Genomic DNA, 21,835 nt, shown 5'->3' on the forward strand with positions numbered 1-21,835 from the left:
TTTGAAGAATTAGAAAGCATGTAAATTCTGTCGAGTTAAAAAAAAATTCAGATGATTGTCAGTGTTTCACAAGGATCTTAGAAGCTTTAAAATGTACATTTAAATCATAAACATGTTTTAATATAAGCAGCTTTTAGTCAGTTGATATAAATATAAAAATGTGTTTTAGATCAAAATGTTATTAATTTATAGAAAGCACAAAGGGAGATAATTTTAATTTCTGTCTTCCAATACTTACTAAGATATTCCTTATGCCATTATTCTTCCTTTCATTTAGAAAATTCTCAATTATAGCAGAATTCAACTCTTTGCTCTCTACATACTTAGAGCTGGCCTCTAGTTGGTGCCATGTTGGAGAACATACACAGATTAGAGTCTACATGAATCTGTATGACCTCACTAGGACCTTCAGAGCAGCCGTAGTGGACCTCTTGGTGTCCCTTGTTAGCTCTCCGTCTGGCTCTTTATAACTGCTATTTTAAAGTTTTATTTCTCTTAATTTTTGTTCTATTCAGCCCTCAATTGTTCCCTCTTAGGTGAAATCACTGCAGTATCCATCAGTTACCTAAATGGAGAACCTGAGTATCAACTTGATCTTTCTGGTTTTTATCTCTGACATTGAATCAAATACATCATTAAAGATTCTAATCAAACATAAATCCCTAGAGATTTGGTATCTTCATCTTTTGGATCTTATTCTTTCCTATTCCATTGGCACCATTCAGATAATCATTACTTTCCAATCATGTGCTCATGACAACCTTCTAAATGACTCATGACTTCCAGTTATACATGTGCATATACAAAATATGCATTCCACCATGTCTCTTCCCTCCCAAAGATCCTTCAAGTGTTCCCATTGCTTCTAGGGTTAAAGGCCAAACCCCTCAAGAATTTAAAAAATCTATATGAACTGGTCTTCTCCTTTTCATGCTTCCCCACTCCCTTTCATAGACCACATTTTAAAACTTATAATTTCTAGAATGCATTGTTACCAACTGCCTTTCATCCACACCTTCTCTTTTGTCTAACATAACTTCAGCTGCACACCACCCACCCTACTCCAACCATCCTCTCACCTGACATGTCCTCCCTTGTTTTCCAGATTGCATTCTCCTTTTTTTCAAGATTCCTTCTGTCATTCTTAGATGAGCTCCCTGCCCAAGCAGCTATGTGCTGTCACAGAGTATTGGGATTTCCAGTTCACTTTGTGTCATAATCTACTGCTTCATTTTCTGTACTCCCATTTGACCCTAAGTTCCTTTCAGCAAAAACTGTGCATAATTTACTCATTATAATTTCTCCAATTGATAATACATTGGTAGAAACATAATAAGCATTTAATAAATATTTGTCAATTGGCTGAAAGTTGAATAAAGACGCTTTTTTTTCTTTTCACTGAAGAGTTGAACTCTATTTGAAGCTATTAGAGAAGCTTAAACTGATTGCTAATGGACAGGTTTTTTTCTACCCAGTGGCTAAACTGCCTAGGATTATTCCTGGGGTTATGAATTTGCACTTCAATGACTTTTATGTGGCATTATTGCAACAGCGTTGAAAAGGAAATTTGATCTCTTACAAAAAAAGAGTGAAGTGAATTTGCTTAGAGGAAAAGCATCTTTGGTTGCTTCCCATTGTGTAAAACCAGGATATCTTTGTTCAGTCTCAGGGTATTCTAAAAGGCAATTATCATAACACCTAAAATCTCTGTTCTGACTTGCCTACTGAAGAAAAATAAAACACAAATATATACAAAAACAATATGCTTCAAACATGTGTTGGCTTTTAATGACTTAAACCTCTATTAATGTACAAAAAAAAATGGAAACTGGAGCTCCTGCTCACTGAAATATATCAGGAGCCTTCTGTTCTCTTTTAGAACAGCTGCCCCATTTACTGCTGCTTTGACGAAGTCACTGCCCAACTTCTCTATTCAGGAAGATCAGTGTTTACACTCTAGTCGGTCTTGAATCAAAACAGTTCTGATTTGTTAATAATTCACTAACCAAATATTATGACTGAAATACTGGGACACTGGTAAATAATCAGATGCAGAATGGAACTTCTGTTGCATTTAGTCTGATCGTAGAAATGGAAAACACAAATAAAAAATGTAATTTAGCAATTCATCCTGTCCTATCAAATGCCAGCTGTTTTCAGGGTTGTAAGATAGAATGTTTTGTTTTTCCCCTCACGTCTTTAGAATTCAGGGACTAATTGGAAAGCAATCAAGCTACTTCACATTTTCTACTGGCAAAGAAGTGTATGTCACCGAGGATACATTTGTTCATTCAATAAATATTTGCTGCACACCTATTATGTGCCAGGAATTTTGTAAAGCACACAGGAATGGACAATAGCAGCAGAGTCTCTATATTCAAGGAACTTACCTGCTAATATGGGAATGAGGGAATAGATAATAAATAACCAAACAAACACACAGTATGTCAAGTGGTGAGGACCCTAAGGGGTAAGGGGATGGGGAGGGCTGTTTGCTTTAGAGGGCATTAGATGGGCGAAGCAAGAGAAGCAATTCATTGAACTACACTTGAGTAGCATCTGCTTTAAAAAAAATGCTCGTTGCACTTTTTAAAATTAAACAAAGGATTCCATTAAACAATCTTCTCCTGATTTTTATCTGCAGTCACCAGTGGTGGACAAACTTGAATTTATTAAGAAATAACATGAGTACAAAAGAGCTTCACATATTAAGTATTGAACTTAGTCACTTTTGCTCTTGTGTACATGTATCTAATATTTTGTGGTTTAACTATAAAGTATATTAGTTATCAAAGGCTGTAACATATACAGATATCATAAAAACAAAGAAATACTGACTTTTCTTATGAAAGGTATTATAAAAGATAATAAATTTATTATACTTGATACATTACAGTAGTCCCTATTTATCCACAGGGGCTACATTCAGAATGATCCTTAGATAGGACCAAACTTTGTATATACAGTGTTGTTTCCTATACATGCATACTTGTGACAAAATTTAATTTATAAAATAGACCAAGGAAGAGATTAGCAATAATAATAAAACAATCATAACAATGTACTCTAGTAAAAGTTATTCAGTTTATGAATTGTTTTCTTCAGGAATTTTCCACTTAATATTTTTGAACTATGGTTGACTACAGGTAATTGAAACCTGGTGAAGAAAAACTACAGATAAGGGGGACTACTGTATTCTACATTTACTTTAATTGAATAGGCATCATCATAAAGTGTTTTTCATTTATCAGATGTTTTATGATACCTTAACTTGTTTAAGTATCACAACAAACCTGTAAACTAAGTTATTGTTTTCATTTAGCAATGCAGAAGCCTGAGATTCAGAGAAGTTAATTAATAGGTAAAACATTCTGATTTCACATTTCATGTTTATACTGTCCCATTGTCTGCAAACCCCAAACAATATGCATTAGTACATTTTATAGCAAAGCGAATTTCTATATTTTCAGACTTGTGAAATAAATAAAAACTTGTGGGACGCTTTAATCCATCTCTTCTGATTTTTAAAAAACTCTACATTATTTTCTTCATTAAATGTGCTCCAAATTACAAAGACTCGGGTTTTCAGACTCAAGGAAAGTCTTACTTTCAACAGTCAAGGGTATGGAATGCTAAACCCTCAAAAAGAAATAAGTGATTAATTATAAATGCTTGTGGTGTTACACATCTTATGTGAAACCACAGTGAAAGTCACATGGAGCCCTGAGCGCTCTGCTTAGGGAAGTAGCCTAAGTAGAAGATCAATAGCGAGAGTGTATTCTGAGTGAGACTTAAAGACATGCACTCTTCCACTTTTAGCAGTCTACTCTTTTTCTATCTATCTGACCTACAGACCAAGGGACAAGTTTGACTTCAGAGCTTTCCTTTGCTTCTCTCCTTCTTCCCTCCTTCCTCTTTTTCCTGTTTCTTTCTTTTGCAAACCTTAATTGCAACAAGAATAGTAAAATCTACCTAAATGAAATACTTAGTTTTTCTCTTCAATATTTATTATATTGAAATGTCTAGCATCAGTAGTCAGCTGAAATGTATGTACAGGTATGGATAAGGATATTGAAATAACAAGGTTTATTTCCTTCATTTCCAAAAATAAAAACATGAAAATGATACTTTACATTGAATAAGTCATGGGGAAAATTCATAACCGACATACTGTTAGTTGTAATATAAGATTGTAACAAATAAAATGTACAAGATAGTTAAAATGATAGAAGAAGAGGAAGCAGAAAATAAGAGAAGAAAATCTACCGAACTTATTCCAAAGCTTTAGCAGAACCATAGCATATGAAAGGGCACCAATTCTGGTGCCCTAACTTTTTGATTTTTAATTTTATATTATTGTGGTAAGAACACAACATGAGATCTACATTTTTAACAAAATTTTAAGTGTACAATATACTTGTCGACTACTCTAAATGCTGGTTTTTCTGGGATTCTCAGTATAGCCTCAGATAGGTCATTGAATCCATTGGTACTTATTTCTCTAAAATAGAATAGCTTCTTAGTACCTATTCAAGAAATTAAAGAAAAACTTTACAAAAATTTAAAGTAAATTTACAAATATTTTAAGTACATTAACATTATTCAACAGCATAAAGTGTTAAGAAATGTCAACCATAACCAACCTCCAATATGTTTCATTTTTGGAAAACAAAATGTCATGTATAAATAGTAGATTTCAAAATAATGGCAATCTTTGGAATGAGTGAAAAAATACTATACTTATATTAGGTTTGGGCAAACTCCTTACTTTGAGTGTCTAAAATATGTAAGCATTTACCCAGATACTAGTTGCTCCAAACTAAAGAGGTATAAGCTGCCTGTCATTATCAAATAACATTTATGTCCTGTGTGTTTAGATGAAGAAACAGTATTGCATTCAAATGGATAATGTTAAGCGTAATTTTACTCTCTGTCTCTTGCATGTTCCAGCCTACATTCAGAACAAAAGAAAGATCCAAATTGCTTTCATATGAAAAATATGAGTACAATGCCAAAGCCCATCAGGGACGTTTTCTCTTATATTCCATCTGTCTTCACGTTTTATGAGAACTAAAAGCCTAATCAATAATTTAACAAGCTAATGGACATATTTTTAAACACAATGGACTCCTTCTGAAAAGGGGCAAACCATCAGAGCCACAGAGGCAAAAATGGAAACTGACTGCTAATATTTAATGCTGGTCGTGAAAAACGCCATGTTAGGGCACGAGTACAGGGCAAGCTGACTTAAAGTGGGGCACACCTCTTCCTGCTCCACACAGCTGTTGCTTCTTTCTGTATTTGTTATCATGCTACTTCCTATGAACCACGTATCTGATTCCTGTTTAAAAGGTTTGATGTTTTAGAGGCATTCTTATATACAGAACTAAGCACTTGAGTTTTAATAAATATTTTAAATAAAAATGAATCCTATAAAAAATTCTAAATTCCAATTTAAGGTACTATATAATATATTCTGGCTATTGATATTCATGACCACAAAATTTACAATGACATTGTATTTGTTATACAAGTAAGAAAAGCAAGAAAACTATTCTGGCACTGACAGTGAATATATCTGAACTCAACCTAGAGTTGAATATATCTGAACTCAACCTAGATGCTTAATTTTACAGAAAAAAATAAGATCTTTAATTTTTATTTTAGTTTTCCTGTTTTTTATTTTCTTCTTCATGTATTTTGGATATTAGCCACTTCATAAAAGAGACAAAAGTAAACCATTATTAGTCACTAATTGTGTAGCTTGGAATTAAAAACTTGGCATGAGAGCCACTTGCCTGCATTAATGCAGCAGTATCCTGTTTGTCACTATGACAGTGTTTTCCCCTCACTTAATAATTGTCCAGAGTTCATTTATATTTACCAAACCCTCTATCATCAAGATTTATACATTACCATATTTGAAAGCACCATTTTCCTTGAATCAACAAATGATTTTATTCCACAATGGATTTATTCCACAGATCATATCTTCTCAAATTTGGCTTATGCATAAATATTATGGCTCAACTATAATATTTTGGTTGGCAATCATGTTAACAAAAAATGTTGTTTTTAATGAATAATTAGTTGACAAGAAGCTTACCAACTTATTTTTATATTATTGCTGTAGACAAAAGGAAGAATTAAGGCTTGTTTTATGTTTGACCATAAGGGAGTTGACAGCCTTGAGAGTTGAAAGAGAAACACCCATGGAAGTGCCAAGAACAAGATTAGGCAACCTAAGGGTATGCTTGGTGACAGAAGTAATGTCACCCAGACCTCCAGGCCCCTTGGGAACCCCCTGCAACTGACTGTTGATGTTAGCATTTTATGTTTCATTCTTAAAGTCATCCATTGAACAAGATGTCCTTGTCTCCTTTTGTCCTCTGAGAGATAACTCTCATTATATGAATCAATTCATATCTCTGAGCAGGAATATTTCAAGGTACAATGAGTTGCGCATATGAACAATTTGCACCCATGCAGTACTCTCATATTTTCTCTAAATGATATTTTGGGATTATTAAGTAAAAGTATTCTTAACATATAGCAATGAAATAATAAACAAAATAAGTAAACAAAAGGACAGGATAAGTAGAAGATGCACCATCATGTTAAAATAGTAGCAATATATTATAAATTTGTGGAAAATTGCTGCTATATCCTACTGCATATCGTTTGACTTCCTTTATGTAGGCCTCAAACCACATGCATTCTTAATTTATCTTATTCTCCCTACACTCTTCAGAATATTTTTTTTCTTTAAAACAAGTCAGTTGTCCAGAAATACTAAAACTAAAATGCTCTGTCTGCACAATAGGTGCTTTTAGCAAGCCAGATATGCACAGTTAAGCTGTGCCTGCAGAATTGTTTTTCTTAAAGTGCAGTCAATTGACCATATACCAGCACTAATTTGTTTCTAACCAGCAAGGCATGTGCACATGCTGCCCCATACAACAGTGATTGCAACTGTAGTGTCCAGGGTGCTTCTTTTTATTTTCAGCAAAGGGAAATTTAATTGCACAAGCATGCCTCAGCTTAGAACCACATAACATCTCCAGACTCTGCTTCCTTCCACAGTCAGATTTTCTATTTGCCCTGCATTAAGTTTTATACATCCTTCATAAAAACAAAGCTTAGTCTCCTATAGAAAATTCTGGAAAAATTACTTAGAACTAGTCCACTACAAAAATCTTTTAATTACGTTAATACCTCAATGAAATGATCACATGTATTTGCCTGTCATCTAAAAATAATCTTTACAATACTCTCAAAGTAGATTTTTTAATAATAATTTTGTCAGACTTTAGGTGTTCACCAGAGCTTTAAAATTCCATCTTAAAATAACAGCACTAGAGGGCAGGTGGTAGATTTCTAGGACATGTTATATTTCTTTAGGCACTCAGCCTGTAGCCTGTTTTTTTTTCATAATAATTTCAGTCCTGGGAAACTATAATTATCTTGAAGCACACTACTTACACTGTCTGATTTCTTAATTACAGTAGTGACATGAGATAAATGCATACTTATTGGGATCAAATGCATATTATTTTGTGGTGATTATAAAGAAGTTCTCATGACAACAATTGCAATTATATGGTCATCAACTACTGATACTGTTATGTTCTAGAAACTCTAATTAAGTCCTGCCAAGAGAACATTTCCTATTCGAGATAAAAGAGCTAAAGGGTGAGAGAATGGCCAATGCAAAAACGTATGACAGATAACTCGAGCTTGTTCAAATGATCCCATATGAATCTCAAGTAATATTATTATATCATCTAACATTTGGGAGAGTCAATGTAAACTTCTACCTAAACAAACTATATAAAGAATATTCTTCAATATAGTCTCTCTTTTATGATCTGCAAGTATAAATTTTGAATATACCCAAGGGAAAAAGTGGACAAGAAATATGACAGAAATGATATTATATCCAAAGATAAATTCTGAATCTATTGGTAGCATTGTTTTCAAATACTATAATTCATTGTCTTAAAAGTTTTAATTTAGGGGTCAGTTTCCATAGTAGCCCTTCTGCAGATGTAAAGGTTGCCTTGCCCACCACCCCCCAAAAGAAAGAATTTTTCATTCAGGATTCCAAAAAATAATGTATCTTTTGTCATTCTATTTCAAAGAAGAAAGAAAAACTATAAGTTGCCAAGATAATACTTTCATCGTTTTTTCACTGTCTTCTATAGAAATATGTACTTTATCTTTTTTGTAATGGAGAAAGGGAAAAAATGATGGGTGTCAGATTCTATATATGAATATGCTTGGGTGGAAGGTCTCAGGCATATCCTGTGTTGGAAGCAGGAATCTGGCTTCCTGAGTTTGAATTCCTGTGCTGATGCTCTCTAGTTGTGGACTTCAAGGAGTTATTTAACTGCTCTGAGTCTGTTTCTTCATCTGTGAAGGGGACAATAGCAGGACCTCCGTTGTAAGAGCATGGTAAAGATTTAATTCTTCATATATGTAAAGGGCTTAGAATCATACCTAGGACATAGTAAATGCTTTGTAAACTTTAGATATTCATTTTGTAATTCTGAAAAACTAAGGGTGAAGGGTCATGTTCTCATCTTCTCTTTTTTGCTTTCAACTATAATGGGGAGTGAATCTGATAATTTCAAGAGGTTTTCCTCAGAGAATTCTTTTCAGTATTCTAGTATGACATATGGAAAAACACTGCCTTTTCCAAACTAAAAGGGCATTCAAGGAAGGAACTTGGTATCTTTTACTTATAATTCCTTTCCAGAGTATTGTTTATTGAATTCTGGTGCAAAGTAATGTTTTTTTTTTTATTTTGAAACAAAAGGTCTCTTCTCTGGGCATTTGCAGTTATACAGTGACATATCTTCTGAACTGAAGGTCATCAGTATAACCTTTACTGCAGAGAGTAGCCAGCCGGGTCTGCAACAAAAAATGGTATTGTAATGGCACTGCATACCCATTTTTATTTCCAAATAACCCAAAATAACCACATCCAGCAACATACTCTCTTAAAAGAATGTATGTGAACAATATTACCAAACCTTAGCTTTTGAGACACTTGACTTTTCTTCAATATTTACTGTTCAATTTCAAATTTTGCATTTATTCTACTATTATTAATTGTAACATTTTATTTTCCTGTTTTATTAAATAAATTAATGAAGTACTTTATTCTATTACATTGATTGCTTTGAAAGTTTATAGATTTATATAATTGGTAGTAAATTTACTTTTAAACTATTTGTATTTTAAAATAACTTGACATGTAGGAACAAATACAAAATATTGTTACAGAAAAAGAGCTCTTTTTTAATGAGCTGCAGAAGTAATCTCTGCAATTTAGATCAAAATTATGTCATTCTCCTTTATTTGGTATTTTTAATTCCTGTTACAATGCCTGATAGATTGTAAATTAGATTATCACTATAATTACATTCAGAATTTTGGTTGGTCTCTCCAGAACAATCTATATTTCATTTTCCTTAGTTTATATACACAAAAGAACAACAGTAACTGAAATGCCATATAATTTTAGAGTTAACATTGAGGTTTAAAAAATTGTAAGAAGTAGAGGGGGTAGAGAGAGAAGAGGGGAGGGAAGGGGAGGGGAGGGGGGATAGTAGAGGATAGGAAAGGCAGCAGAATACAACAGACACTAGTATGGCAACATGTAAATCAATGGATGTGTAACTGATATGATTCTGCAATCTGTATACGGGGTAAAAATGGGAGTTCATAACCCACTTGAATCAAAGTGTGAAATATGATATGTCAAGAACTATGTAATGTTTTGAACAACCAACAATAAAAAATTTAAAAAATAATAAAAAATTGTAAGAAGATTAGTGAGTATGGATAAATGTAATCAATTTCTGTGCAAACATTATTAGTTTTATGAAATTAAATTTTTAACTGATACATTAAAACATAAAAATTGAACATATTACTGGGGTACTATGTGATGGTGCAACAAATATATATTGCATAATATGCAAATCAGGTATTTCCTCAAGCATTTATCATTTCTTTATGCAGAAAGCAATCAAAATCCTTTATTGCACTAAAAAATCTCCATTAGATAATAAACAAGTATACTGAAGTCTGATTCTATTTCAAACTCTGTGTGTGTTTGTGTGTGTGTGTGTATCTACATCAGAAAATAGCTAAACCAATGTTTTAATTTTAGAACTGATCTGATTCTGATGCTTCAGTAGTTTGAAAATTACTTGATTTGATGATTTGATGATACTGATTCCATAACAGGGAAAAAACTGATATTGAAAATTTACACTATACTTTGGATAAGCAGAGAGGGAATGCCAATCTCAATAACAACTTTAAGAGTGAATTTAAGTGTTAGTTTGATGGAGAAATTAAATGTGGGTCCTTCCCTATAAAAAGATAATTGTACTTCCCATGAAATTCCAAGGTAAGGTGACATGCTTCCTGGAGATTTTGCTGCCACTTTTGAGCTTAAGCAGATGATATTATGTAGTCATTTTTATCTATCTTTCAGATCAGTATTTTCATGACCCATTTATCTAACTATGGAAATGATCGTCTGGGGTTGTATACCTTTGTGAACTTGGCCAACTTCGTGCACAGCTGGACCAACCTGAAGCTGCAAACTCTGCCTCCAGTGCAACTGGCTCACAAGTACTTTGAGCTCTTTCCTGAGCAAAAAGACCCTCTCTGGCAGGTAACATTTAATATTCTCTCCTGGGGTAGAGGGAAAGAAACTAGCAATTTGTGACTATCTAATATGTGTTGGGAAATCTGCCAGACATATTAAAACTGACATTTAAACACAAGCTGTTTTCCTATCCAATAATAGCCTCATTCTCTTCTTCAACAATATTTTTATTTGTATTACATATCAAATGTTTTTATTTCTATTCCTGGGTTATTTGTTTGATCAGTTTGAAAGTTTTGCATTGAGGATGCTGTTATATTGTTGGTGTGCTCCCCATGCCAAAGATTTGACTAGTTTGCAGCATATATACTAACTAGCAGTAAAATGGTTAGCACTCAAATAATTTAATTTAAAAAATACTATCAAAAAATGGTTAGCACTGAGTATTTGGGACATAGAAACCAAGAATCAAGATAATCTAAGACCCTGTAACTAGATTCTAATCTGTATGTTCAAAATACAGTACATACAAAAAAGGAAAAGCAAAGTTTTCCCTAGTGCCCATAAGATTTAGTGTCTCCTTAGCATATCTTCACTTTTCTTTAAATCTTACTAATTTTTCACTAACATTAGACCTACTAATAAAGAGAATTGTCAATTTTAGGATTTCTTTTACCGATAATTCAACTTCACGTGGGGCCACTCAGCTTGGATGCATCAAGTGTAAACTATCTGCTTCTTAGCAGTTAGCCAGGAAAATGCTGCCTCCCACTCTCCTAGTTCTTTATGCATCAGATTATATCGACCCACACAATCAATAAGCTGGCTACAGAGAGCAGATCAGATGTTCCCCTGCTAAGCAGTCTCTAGAGAAGTAGTATCATCATTAATGAGAAATTACTGCAAAAACAGAATTTTTACTACCTCTCTCCTCCTCATTAAGATTGTTTCTTCTTTTTCCATAAATCATGTTTCATTTGACTATATCTTCACAGTCAGGAAGTCTTTTGACATTTTTATTGAGCATCTGCTATGTGTAAGGCAATCTACCTGCTCTAGAGCATACAAAGAATAAGATATGACACATTCCCTCAGATCCTGTGTAGGGTTTGTTCTTTTCCACTATCATATTTTGAAATGTGTTTTAAACTGACTGCTCTGCTAAGTCATGCCATATTCTGCTGATTTATCCAGTAGACACTCGCCACTTGTGTTTACATTGAACTGCTCACGTTAATTCTCTTCCCTTCAGATAAGTTGCTTGGTTTTTGGAATACAACTTAGACAAATAGAAACAATTTTTTATGAGTGTGTGGAGTCACATTAAAAGATGGTTTTATAAATGCAAAGCATTATATCCCATAAATGATGATTACTCAATGGCTCACATGCTTTTGTAAAATTGATGAATCATTGATCGTAAGTCACTTATTTTCTTACATGTTTATATATGAAATATCTATAATTTATGTTTCAGTAATAATAGAAAGCAGCCAAATTATCAAAGTTTCAGACAGATGGCTGACATAAAAAGAATCAATCAATGGCCTTCAACTCTCTTTTCTTTTGGAGAAAAGAGGTTCTGGTTTTAAAATAATGAAATAAATTGTCATATTTTTTGAACTTTATAAAATAAAAATATTTATGTATTAATATTGTTTTGCTATCATTGAAACACTTTTTTACAATGGGAATATAATCAAACATATGGCTACTCCAATATGATTTGGTTAAGATAATGATTCTAAATACTGATTAAATGTTTTTTAAATATAAAATTATCAGATATTGTGCTAATGAATTAGGGATACAATATAAAATTGAAATAAAAAATGGGGATGGGGTTGTAGCTCAGTGGTAGAACAGTTTCCTAGCATGTATGAAGGCTTAGTCCCCAGAACTGCAAATAAATAAATAAGTAAAGAAATAAAATAATAATAAACTGCAATTATTCTTTATAGAATTATGATATTTTGGAAGGTATAATTATATTATAATATTAACATTAATATTAATTATTTATCAATAAACAATTGATCATAGCCTCAATAAAATAATACATTAAATAATGAATATACCAATAAAATTAATAAACAAATAAAATAATTAATCAGAAACTATTTCATAGAATTCGCAAATTTTTGTTACTAATGTTCATATAAGTTTAGGAATATTCATATATATTATCATAGCAATCTATTGCAAGAGTATTTAAGTTACACTCAATAAGAAATGTTTTTATTGAAATATTCCCTTTGCTACCTTATGAATTATATTATTTATATTGTTTATTTTTACCTAAAAATTAAATAAAGTTGTAAACATTCTCAATAAATAAAATAAAATAAAAGTGTCACATAATCTGAAGTATATTTAACAAGAAATAGAAAATAGAAGAGTATTAAGTTCAAGAGAGAATTTAGATGCTTGAGATTTTAAGAGCAGTCAACTGATTGCAGCAAATTGGATAAACTTTGCCAATTATAAATGATGTCCAAAAAACTCTAAGTGGTGAAATAATGACAAAGTGCATAAAACCTTTATTTCTTTTCCTTGAAGATTATTTCTTCTTTCATGTTTATGTCTACAATATGGAACAGAAAGCTGAAGGTATTTCCTTTATACAATAAAAATTTAATTATTAAAAAGAACAGATAAGCAAACTTAGCATTTATTGGTAAACATTTTATAGTCCATTAATCATGACTCTGGAGTTAGGAGAGATAAATATGAGGACTCTGTCATTGTTACATACTGTCAAAATGAAATATTCAGATACCTTTTTGTGTTCATGAGGAGTTCTTATTTAGTATTATTCTCTTTTAAAAGTAAATCAACTATTATTTTTCTTTAGATTTTCAATTCACACTTTTTTATTACCACAAATAGAAATAAAAAAGTGCAAAATGGTAATCTTCACATCTATTGAATTTTCTTTAGTTCCTTATGTAAATTTTCATTAGCACCACTACCATATATGTGAGGCTGCTTTATCACCTAATTAAAAAGTGCAATGTGAATATCTGCCATTGGGCTGATAAGTACAAACAAGATGCATCTGTGCTCCTGTCTCACGGGAAATTGATTCTTCTAAGGCTGATTAATATAGTAGTGTGTGCTGCGGACACACATGGAATGCAATCCCTCGACTGTTTGTCAGTTAAGCCCCTCCTGTGTAAGAGTCTTAAAATTATGCTCAAAGGTAGTTATTAATTCATGTCCCTTACTGTTTTGACAGAATAATCATGCAAACCAGGAAAGAATAGTTTCTTCTCCACCCCCCCCCCACCTCTCTCTCTCTCTCTCTCTCTCTCTCTCTCTCTCTCTCTCTCTCTCTCTCTCTTATTATAGAAACCAAAACCAAAACAGGGAGGCCCGGGAAGGTCAAATTCTTGTGCATTCCCTAATCGATGCTTTTAAGCTCTCAAGCTGTCAGGTTAGCTCAGTCTCAATCTTCACTCAGTCACTCCGCAGACTCACTATCAACAAATATGCCAAGTGTGATGTGGATTCCTGCCTGCCCGTGTGACCAGGGGAATGCTCAAAGAGCTGCAGCTTCTCTTGTCCATGCCTGTGTCTCCACGGTTAAAGAAGTGAGAAAGTAAATCACAGTCTGCTACCCTTAGGTGGTTAGCACTTTTGTTGATTCTAGCCGTCAGAGCATCCAGCTCCAGTGAGAAAGGATGAGATTTGAATGTCTGTGACATAAACAAATCACAAGATCTAGCACCACACAGACTCTAGGTTCGATTAATATGTGTCCAGTGAAGTAATGAATGAATGCTGACACGGAGAGTTATAGATCGAAAGAGCAGAAGAAGTTGGAGACATTTAGCCCAACTTACTCATTTGAGAGAAGAAGTGGATGTCAACTAGTGAGATGTTCTAAGTCAATTGACTTGTTAGACATGAGCCAGGACCAAAGTCCAGGTTTTCTTTTCTTTTTCTTTTTCTTTTTTTTCAGGTTTTCTTATTCTTACTCCAGTACAGCTTCAACAAAATGGTGGTTTTGCACTTAGAAAAACAAACCCACTTCTATCACCCCCTTCATAGAATGAAATTTCAGGGTTATGCTTTCGGTGTGCATTTATTCACCCTGTACTTTTGAAGGACCTACATAATAATAAGAAAGGTCTGTACTTTCATGGAACTTGCAAACTGTAATATCGCCTTGTTTTAGTAATGAAATGACATTGTAAATTTGTCTTCATATTTATTCCTCTCTTTAGCACTCTATAACATTAATAATTGTTACTGCACTTATCACTCGATATTGCTTCTGCCTGTCATCTGCTATCTCAACCAAACCTTGAGGATCAAGATGATGTTTATTTATATTTATAACCTAGAACTTAACATAGCACAATAGCCTCTTATTAAAGTATCATAACAGAATAAGCAAAGGAGAGGTGTGCAAAGAATAATAGAAATACAGCACTTGTTTCTTAGAAGTCAGAACATAATGGGAAATAACCTTGAGGAACAGGTTAAAGACCACGGGAGAGCTTTGGAACCCACCAGTATCATTTGTATTTGATTGGCAATATGGAGCAATTAGATGTACATTCTACAGGTGAGAGTGAATTGACAAGAGAAAAATGTTAGTCGATATGGATAATAGGAGAAGACTTTTTTTTTTCAGGACAGGAAAGAAAAGAGAGGTGGGCTGGGGTTGTGGCTCAGTGGTAGAGCACTTGCCTAGCATGTGTAAGGCTCTGGGTTCGAGCCGCAGCACCACATAAAAATAAATAAACAAAATAAAGGTATTGTATACAACTAAAGAAGAAAAGAGAGGAGAAGTTATAAAAACAATCTACATATGAGAGAAGTAGTCCCTAAATAGCTTCATGGCTATGAAGAGTAAGACTGTCAAATAAAAAGTGATAGAACTTGTTTGTAGGAGAGAAATAATAAGGAAAAATTATTAGAGAATAGTTAACCCACAGCTAGGAAAACCAAAGTACTACAATTGCATATTTTTCATTTTGATTCATTGCTCTTTTGGCTTTTCCAGTGAAATGGTCAGTATAATTTTTACCACTTCACAAATGACATAGTGAGAAACAGACTTCATTATCATCTAAAATATTTTTTTCTAATCAAAATTTTAAGTTTCTATTATACCATGCTACATCTCTATTCCTAACTCAATAACATTATGTTTCTTAACTCAATAATATTATTATCATTGAGGAATGCCCCTCAAATATGAAAATAAGTCCTTGTGATTTTAATTCTTTAATTTACAATGAAGCACGTCACTGTTCAGATTATACAAGAAGGTCAGATATTGTGACATCCCCAAATAGTGACATAAATCTTAGAGTTTCCATTTTTTGTCATTCAATAGCAAACATGTTCTTGTCAGGTATCGAATTCTTCACACAAGCCATTACTGAGTTTCAGTCATAGAAAAACTACTTGCAGAGAGCTCCATAAAATATAAAATATTATAACACTTTGATACTTTCTGAACTAAAATCTTCATAAAAATATGTTTATAAAAGGATGGAGAAAAAATATATTTGAGCACCTCATTCAAGTAAAAAAAAGTGTTCTTTATAGAATAGTGTGCTTTACAGAAACTTCTAGTAACTTAATGTCATATGATGAACTAATTACACTATTCAGCCATCTAATCCATAATAGTTTGGAAATTCATTTTTTTATATTGACTTGGTGATCTGTTCCCTATAAAGATATTAATAAAAATATGAACAAAAATAAAAAGTACTACTTGCTGGAGGGTGGAGTCCTCTGTTTACAGATAGAGCTACAAAGCAAACATGCAAACATTTTACTATGAGGATATTTCTTGGAAAAAGGCCAATAGTATTGGTTTATTTAAGTAAACATGGGTATAATATGATGAGGAACACAAAGATGTTTAGAATACACCACAGAAATGCTCTGCTTAAAGCCATACTCTTGAAGTTGTCACCTACCCAAACACACACAGAGCTAAGGCCCTCCAGCCCCAGCCCAGAGGCTGGCATTTATCCTTATCCGTAATTCAGGGTACTTTGGTAGAAAAGTCTGAAAAATGATGAGACTTTCATGTGCCACAGGAGTTCTATACAGAGAGCATCCATTATGAACCAGTGCACTCAGCAAAGGGGAGGCTTTTCCAAGATACCAAGGGGCTAAATGGCTTTCACATGGAGGACAAAGAGAATCGGAATCCTGGTAAAAAGATGGGGTTTGTTTCAGAGATTTTCCACATGCATTTGCTGATTAAAGTGTTGAGAATAAACATCCCTTGCCGCTTAAAATGCCTCAGTAGTGCACATGGGTTGCATTAGGCTTAAATGACAATGAAAGACAAAAAGTTGGAAGTCATCAGCCTGAAAAAAAAAAAAAGACTTGGAAAAGGGTGTTTGTGGAAATGACAAAGCAAAACTTAATAAGCAGGATAGATTTTTAAACAACACAACCATTTAGGGAGGGATAAAAGGTAATTTTTTAAATCGCCTTTTATAGCATTCTTCAGACAGTGAGGTCAGAATAGCAGAAGGCAAGCCAAGGGGAAATGAGGAGGAAACCAATAACCTCTAAAATGTTTGTAATTAACAAAATCATCCTTTCACTGTGAGCACCGGGTGTTTCTAAAGTTTCAACTATTAAGCTCTAGGTATGTCCTAGTTATCTGGAACAGGCACATGATATGGATGGGGATAATCAATCTTGAACTGAGAATTCCTCAGTGTCCTTGTCAATGAAGGATGTAGAGAAGAGATGAGAAAAGCAGGTTGGGGTTTTTGTTTTTGGTTTTGATTTTGGTTTTTAGAGGTAAAAGGGAAATGTAGGCTTGATGAGATCTAATGAAAACAGAAGTTATTTTCGTGCATCTATAAAAACATGGACTTCAAAATAAAGTAGGTAGTATGGTGTTTGTTTTTAAAAATCCATGGTTTTAGTTTGATTGCAAATTTGCAATTTTTACTTTTGGAGAGAAAAAATATGGGTGCTTCTATCCTTCTAAGTAACATAATTTCATGAGAATTTATTGCCCTTTCAAAGCCTTGACCATTGCTTCAGGGAGTCTTCTGCCCACCTTATTTATGTCTACTTAAAAGTAAATTTGCCTCATATATTCTTTGTACAAAACTGCCCGTATCACCTTCCCTCTGTGAGAGCTGAGTTACATGCATTTTCACTAGACTGATACTATAACCAGGTGCTGCCTAAAGCAATAACAACTGAATTTCTTTTTTTAAAGTTTAACTATATCTATAGTGCTGGATACTTAAAATGGTAAATTATGGTTTAACATTACTGAAGCTTCATTTTCAGAGGGAATGATCAGACCAGAGAATGAAAAAGGATGAATGTAATTGCTTTGTAACTTTTTGACTTTTAAAATTAAAACAATTGAAAAAGAACAAATTATAAAGGTACAGGGGAACCCTTAAGCTTTTTTCGGGGAAGATTCTTTGACCTTCATAATAGTCTCTCTCTCTCTCTCTCTCTCTCTCTCTCTCTCTCTCTCTCACACACACACACACACACACACACACACACACACACTTTATTTAACTGCCCAGACAATCCCAGCCTAGGAATCCATATCTGAAACCAACTTGCTAGGTGACCTTCAGCAAGACCTGACTAAAACACCTTGCATCTCAGCATCCTCAGCTGTAAAGAAGGGATAATAATATCTGCCTTTCCAGACTGCTTTGAGGATTAGTAATAATCTATGTCAAGCAAGTGCCTAGAATATAGAAGGTAATCAATAAAAGTTGGATATTATATTTGCTGGTATTCAAATATTCAGACAACATAAGGAAAGTCAGAGTAGGGAAAAAATCTGAACAAACATTTCCAGAATATAAAATAAGAAATGCAAACACTCTGCTAATAAAGTTGTGATTATCAGACAAAAGGGGAAATATGCTGGCAAAAAGGGTAAAAGCAGAAATACAGGCATCTGGAAAATCTTCAAATAGCACAATATAGAGACAGCACAGTTATAAAGAAAGGCAATCTGCTGAATTTGAAGAATACAAATGCCAGGGACTGTAAAATACCTACAGGAAGAAGAGAAGTAATGTAAATTTGATTATTAGCAATAAAAACATTTGGAATAGCAAATATTGTAACAGCATCCCAATAATTTTATTTGATAGTTTGCTCCTATAGATATAACATCTGGAAAAGTACAACTAGATATAACTGGCATCATTGTTTACAAATAAAGACATGTCTATCCGTGTTCTGTGTGTAAAGAGAAAAAGAAAACTCTTTTTAAGTTTTATATTAGATCTGCCTATGTCTGTGAACATTTATTTCACCAGTTTTGCAAGAAGAAATTAGAATGAGAAAGACATGGATACTGCAATAAAGAAGATAAGTGGCCTCATCGAACATATGAGAAACAGGAAAGATCTCACAGATAAGAGTTTGACTTTCAACAATGACACCAAATAATCCATTGGTTCACTCTTCTACCTTTGCTAAGCATAAAGAAACCTTCTGAGCAAATGAATAGAACACCTACTCTGATATTTGCCCTTTGCTGAGCTACGTGTGGGGAAATTCAATAATTGTAGGTCGTGGAAAATACATTCATCTTGCCAAACACAATTGAGGAATGAAGTTCTTTGCAAATAAAGCAGTTATATGATACTGAAGTGATGGCATGAACACTTAGAAAGAACTAGCTTCTAGTGAAGGACAGAGCTGGAGATTTTCAATTTTTGTGTGTGTGTGTGGGGGGGGGTTTCAGAAGCAAAATTTCTACACAGTTCATATTATGTTAATTTTTAAACATATGTCAAAATTTGCCTGTGCCTATTGCTAAATATTTACTGTGTCTTTCCTAAGTCAATCAGTCAGTCCTCTGGTATACAAACATTTAATAGGCACTGCGTGTATTATTATAGCAATGAAGAAGAGAGAGGCCTTGTCTTCAGAGAACTTAACATTTTAGTTGAGACAAAAAAATGACAAAATCATGGAATTTGCAGGGAAATGGATGGCACTAGAGCAGATTATGCTAAGTGAAGCTAGCCAATCCCTAAAAAACAAATGCCAAATGTCTTCTTTGATATAATGAGAGCAACTAAGAACAGAGCAGGGAGGAAGAGCAGGAGGAAAAGATTAACATTTAACAGAGACATGAGGTGGGAGGGAAAGGGAGAGAAAAGGGAAATTGCATGGAAATGGAAGGAGACCCTCATTGTTACACAAAATTACATATAAGAGGTTGTGAGGGGAATGGGAAAAAAAAAACAAGGAGAGAAATGAATTACAGTAGATGGGGTAGAGAGAGAAGATGGGAGGGGAGGGGAGGGGGGATAGTAGAGGACAGGAAAGGTAGCAGAAAACAACAGTTACTAATATGGCATTATGTAAAAATGTGGATGTGTAACCGATGTGATTCTGCAATCTATATTTGGGGTAAAAATGGGAGTTCATAACCCACTTGAATCTAATGTATGAAATATGATATGTCAAGAGCTTTGTAATGTTTTTAACAACCAATTTAAAAAAAGAATTACTAGGGATAACAACTATACTATGTAAAGACATATACACACGAAGAAAATAATAATATAAATACTATAAATGAAGAAATCATGAAGGGAAATCATCATAGACAAAAGTAGGAAGAAGTATGATCATCAGGGAAGACCAGCTGCATGGAGTTTTTTTTTTCTTTATTTGATAGTTTTTATTAGCACATGGGCAATAATTGAATTGAGACCTGAAATGATAAGAAGTGCTGAAACTATTGACTGGATAAGTTGCAAAAGCCAAGAAAATCATTCATAAGTTGAACTAGGGTTACACAGGGGCCTCGTGATCATCTGGCAGGGTAGTCTATATCCTGAAATCTGTGGAAGAAACTCCAAGGTATTTCTCTACAAAGCAACTCACACATTCCTGAAGTCTACTCTGACTTGTGAAATGAAACTTTTCCTGTGGAGGGTCAGTCAACAGAGGTGCCCAGGGATTTTGAAAGTGGTCCAGGAAGTCTGTTCTTCAGATGGATACTTGCAATAAACCAGTCTATCAGTACAATTAACCTCTTCCTTTTGCTCCAGTTGCTTTACTAATCTGGACAAATGGAAAGAAAGAGCCAATGTGGAATCAAATAATAAACATCCTCTTATATACAGCATAATTTGATCATTCTAAACTTATTAACCTATTTAAGGCTTTTGACAACCATATGAAGTAGAGACTATTGACCATTTTTGTAGTTAAGAAAACCAAGATCCAGAGAATTTAGAAAAAGACTTAAGGCATAGGCAGTGTTCCTTTTGAGCTCTTGCTCTTCATGACTGGCCTAGGCTATCCCTATAAATTAAGTAGGGGAAGCTTATGGTGGACATTAGCTTAAACCAGAACAATCAAATTTAACTGTGAATTGGGGTAAATATGAGCATAGTATAGAAAAATTAATTCTTCAAAGATTCAGAGGCAGTCATGGATTTTTCTATGAGAGTGAATACAGTATAGCTGAAGCAGCGGGTTGGTGTCAGCAGTTGTTAACTCAGATTAGTACCAAAGTGTCATCCACGAACGGGTTTAAATTGTCGCTGATACACCATGGGACAAGAAGCTCATGCCAGACTGTAAATCAGCTGTGTCACTAAGCACACTGGTTGTTTCAGCTGCATTTTATTTTTATCTTGTAACAGGATATTGTCATTGAAGCAAGAAATTCATTGATTCTCATTCTGGCACAAGCTCTTTACCTACTCATAGACAAGTACCTTGAAATATATTGAGCTGGAGTACAGTGAAGTTGTAATTATGACATTCAAAAAATCCTTGGCTAACTAACATGGAAATGTGTGTCTCACTCACATAACTGCCCCCAAAGTGGACAGGCAATCTAGGAGACAGACAACTCTGTGCCACAGTCCCCAGGCCAACAAGTTCTTCAATATATGGCTTCCACCTGAGTTCAAGGCACAGGCTGCAATTGTAGCCATGTCACAGATGGCAGTAAGTGGGACAGGGGAGACCCAGGGAGAGTGGCTTTACCTTAAGAGAATACTTTACATTATTTTGACTTCTTTCCAATGAACTGCAATTATCCATTTAAAGAAAACTAAAGTCAAGAGAGATTGTGAAGCGTGGTCCCTTGCTAGAAACCTATATACTAAGCAAAATATGGATGTTCCAATATTAGCTAAAGGAAAGGAGAATTGTTTAGTCTTCTTGTAACAGTAGAAAACATGGTTAGAGAGTTAA

At 33.8% G+C, this 21,835-nt stretch overlaps 1 protein-coding gene across 1 annotated transcript in view; it reads left to right on the plus strand.

The window, feature by feature from the left end:
* The window catches only part of Ndst4 (N-deacetylase and N-sulfotransferase 4), a 252,847-nt gene that overhangs the window by 204,183 nt on the left and 26,829 nt on the right, over positions 1 to 21,835 (plus strand). Inside the window, exon 7 of the mRNA XM_046459045.2 lies at positions 10,511 to 10,693. Within this exon, the coding sequence (XP_046315001.1) occupies positions 10,511 to 10,693 (183 nt within the window). The remainder of the gene's footprint in view (positions 1 to 10,510; positions 10,694 to 21,835) is intronic.

The sequence above is a fragment of the Marmota monax genome, unplaced genomic scaffold (assembly GCF_021218885.2).
Source record: "Marmota monax isolate L192 unplaced genomic scaffold, Marmota_monax_Labrador192_F-V1.1 WCK01_AAM20220418_F8-fsc00002, whole genome shotgun sequence".
NCBI classification, from domain to species: domain Eukaryota; kingdom Metazoa; phylum Chordata; class Mammalia; order Rodentia; family Sciuridae; genus Marmota; species Marmota monax.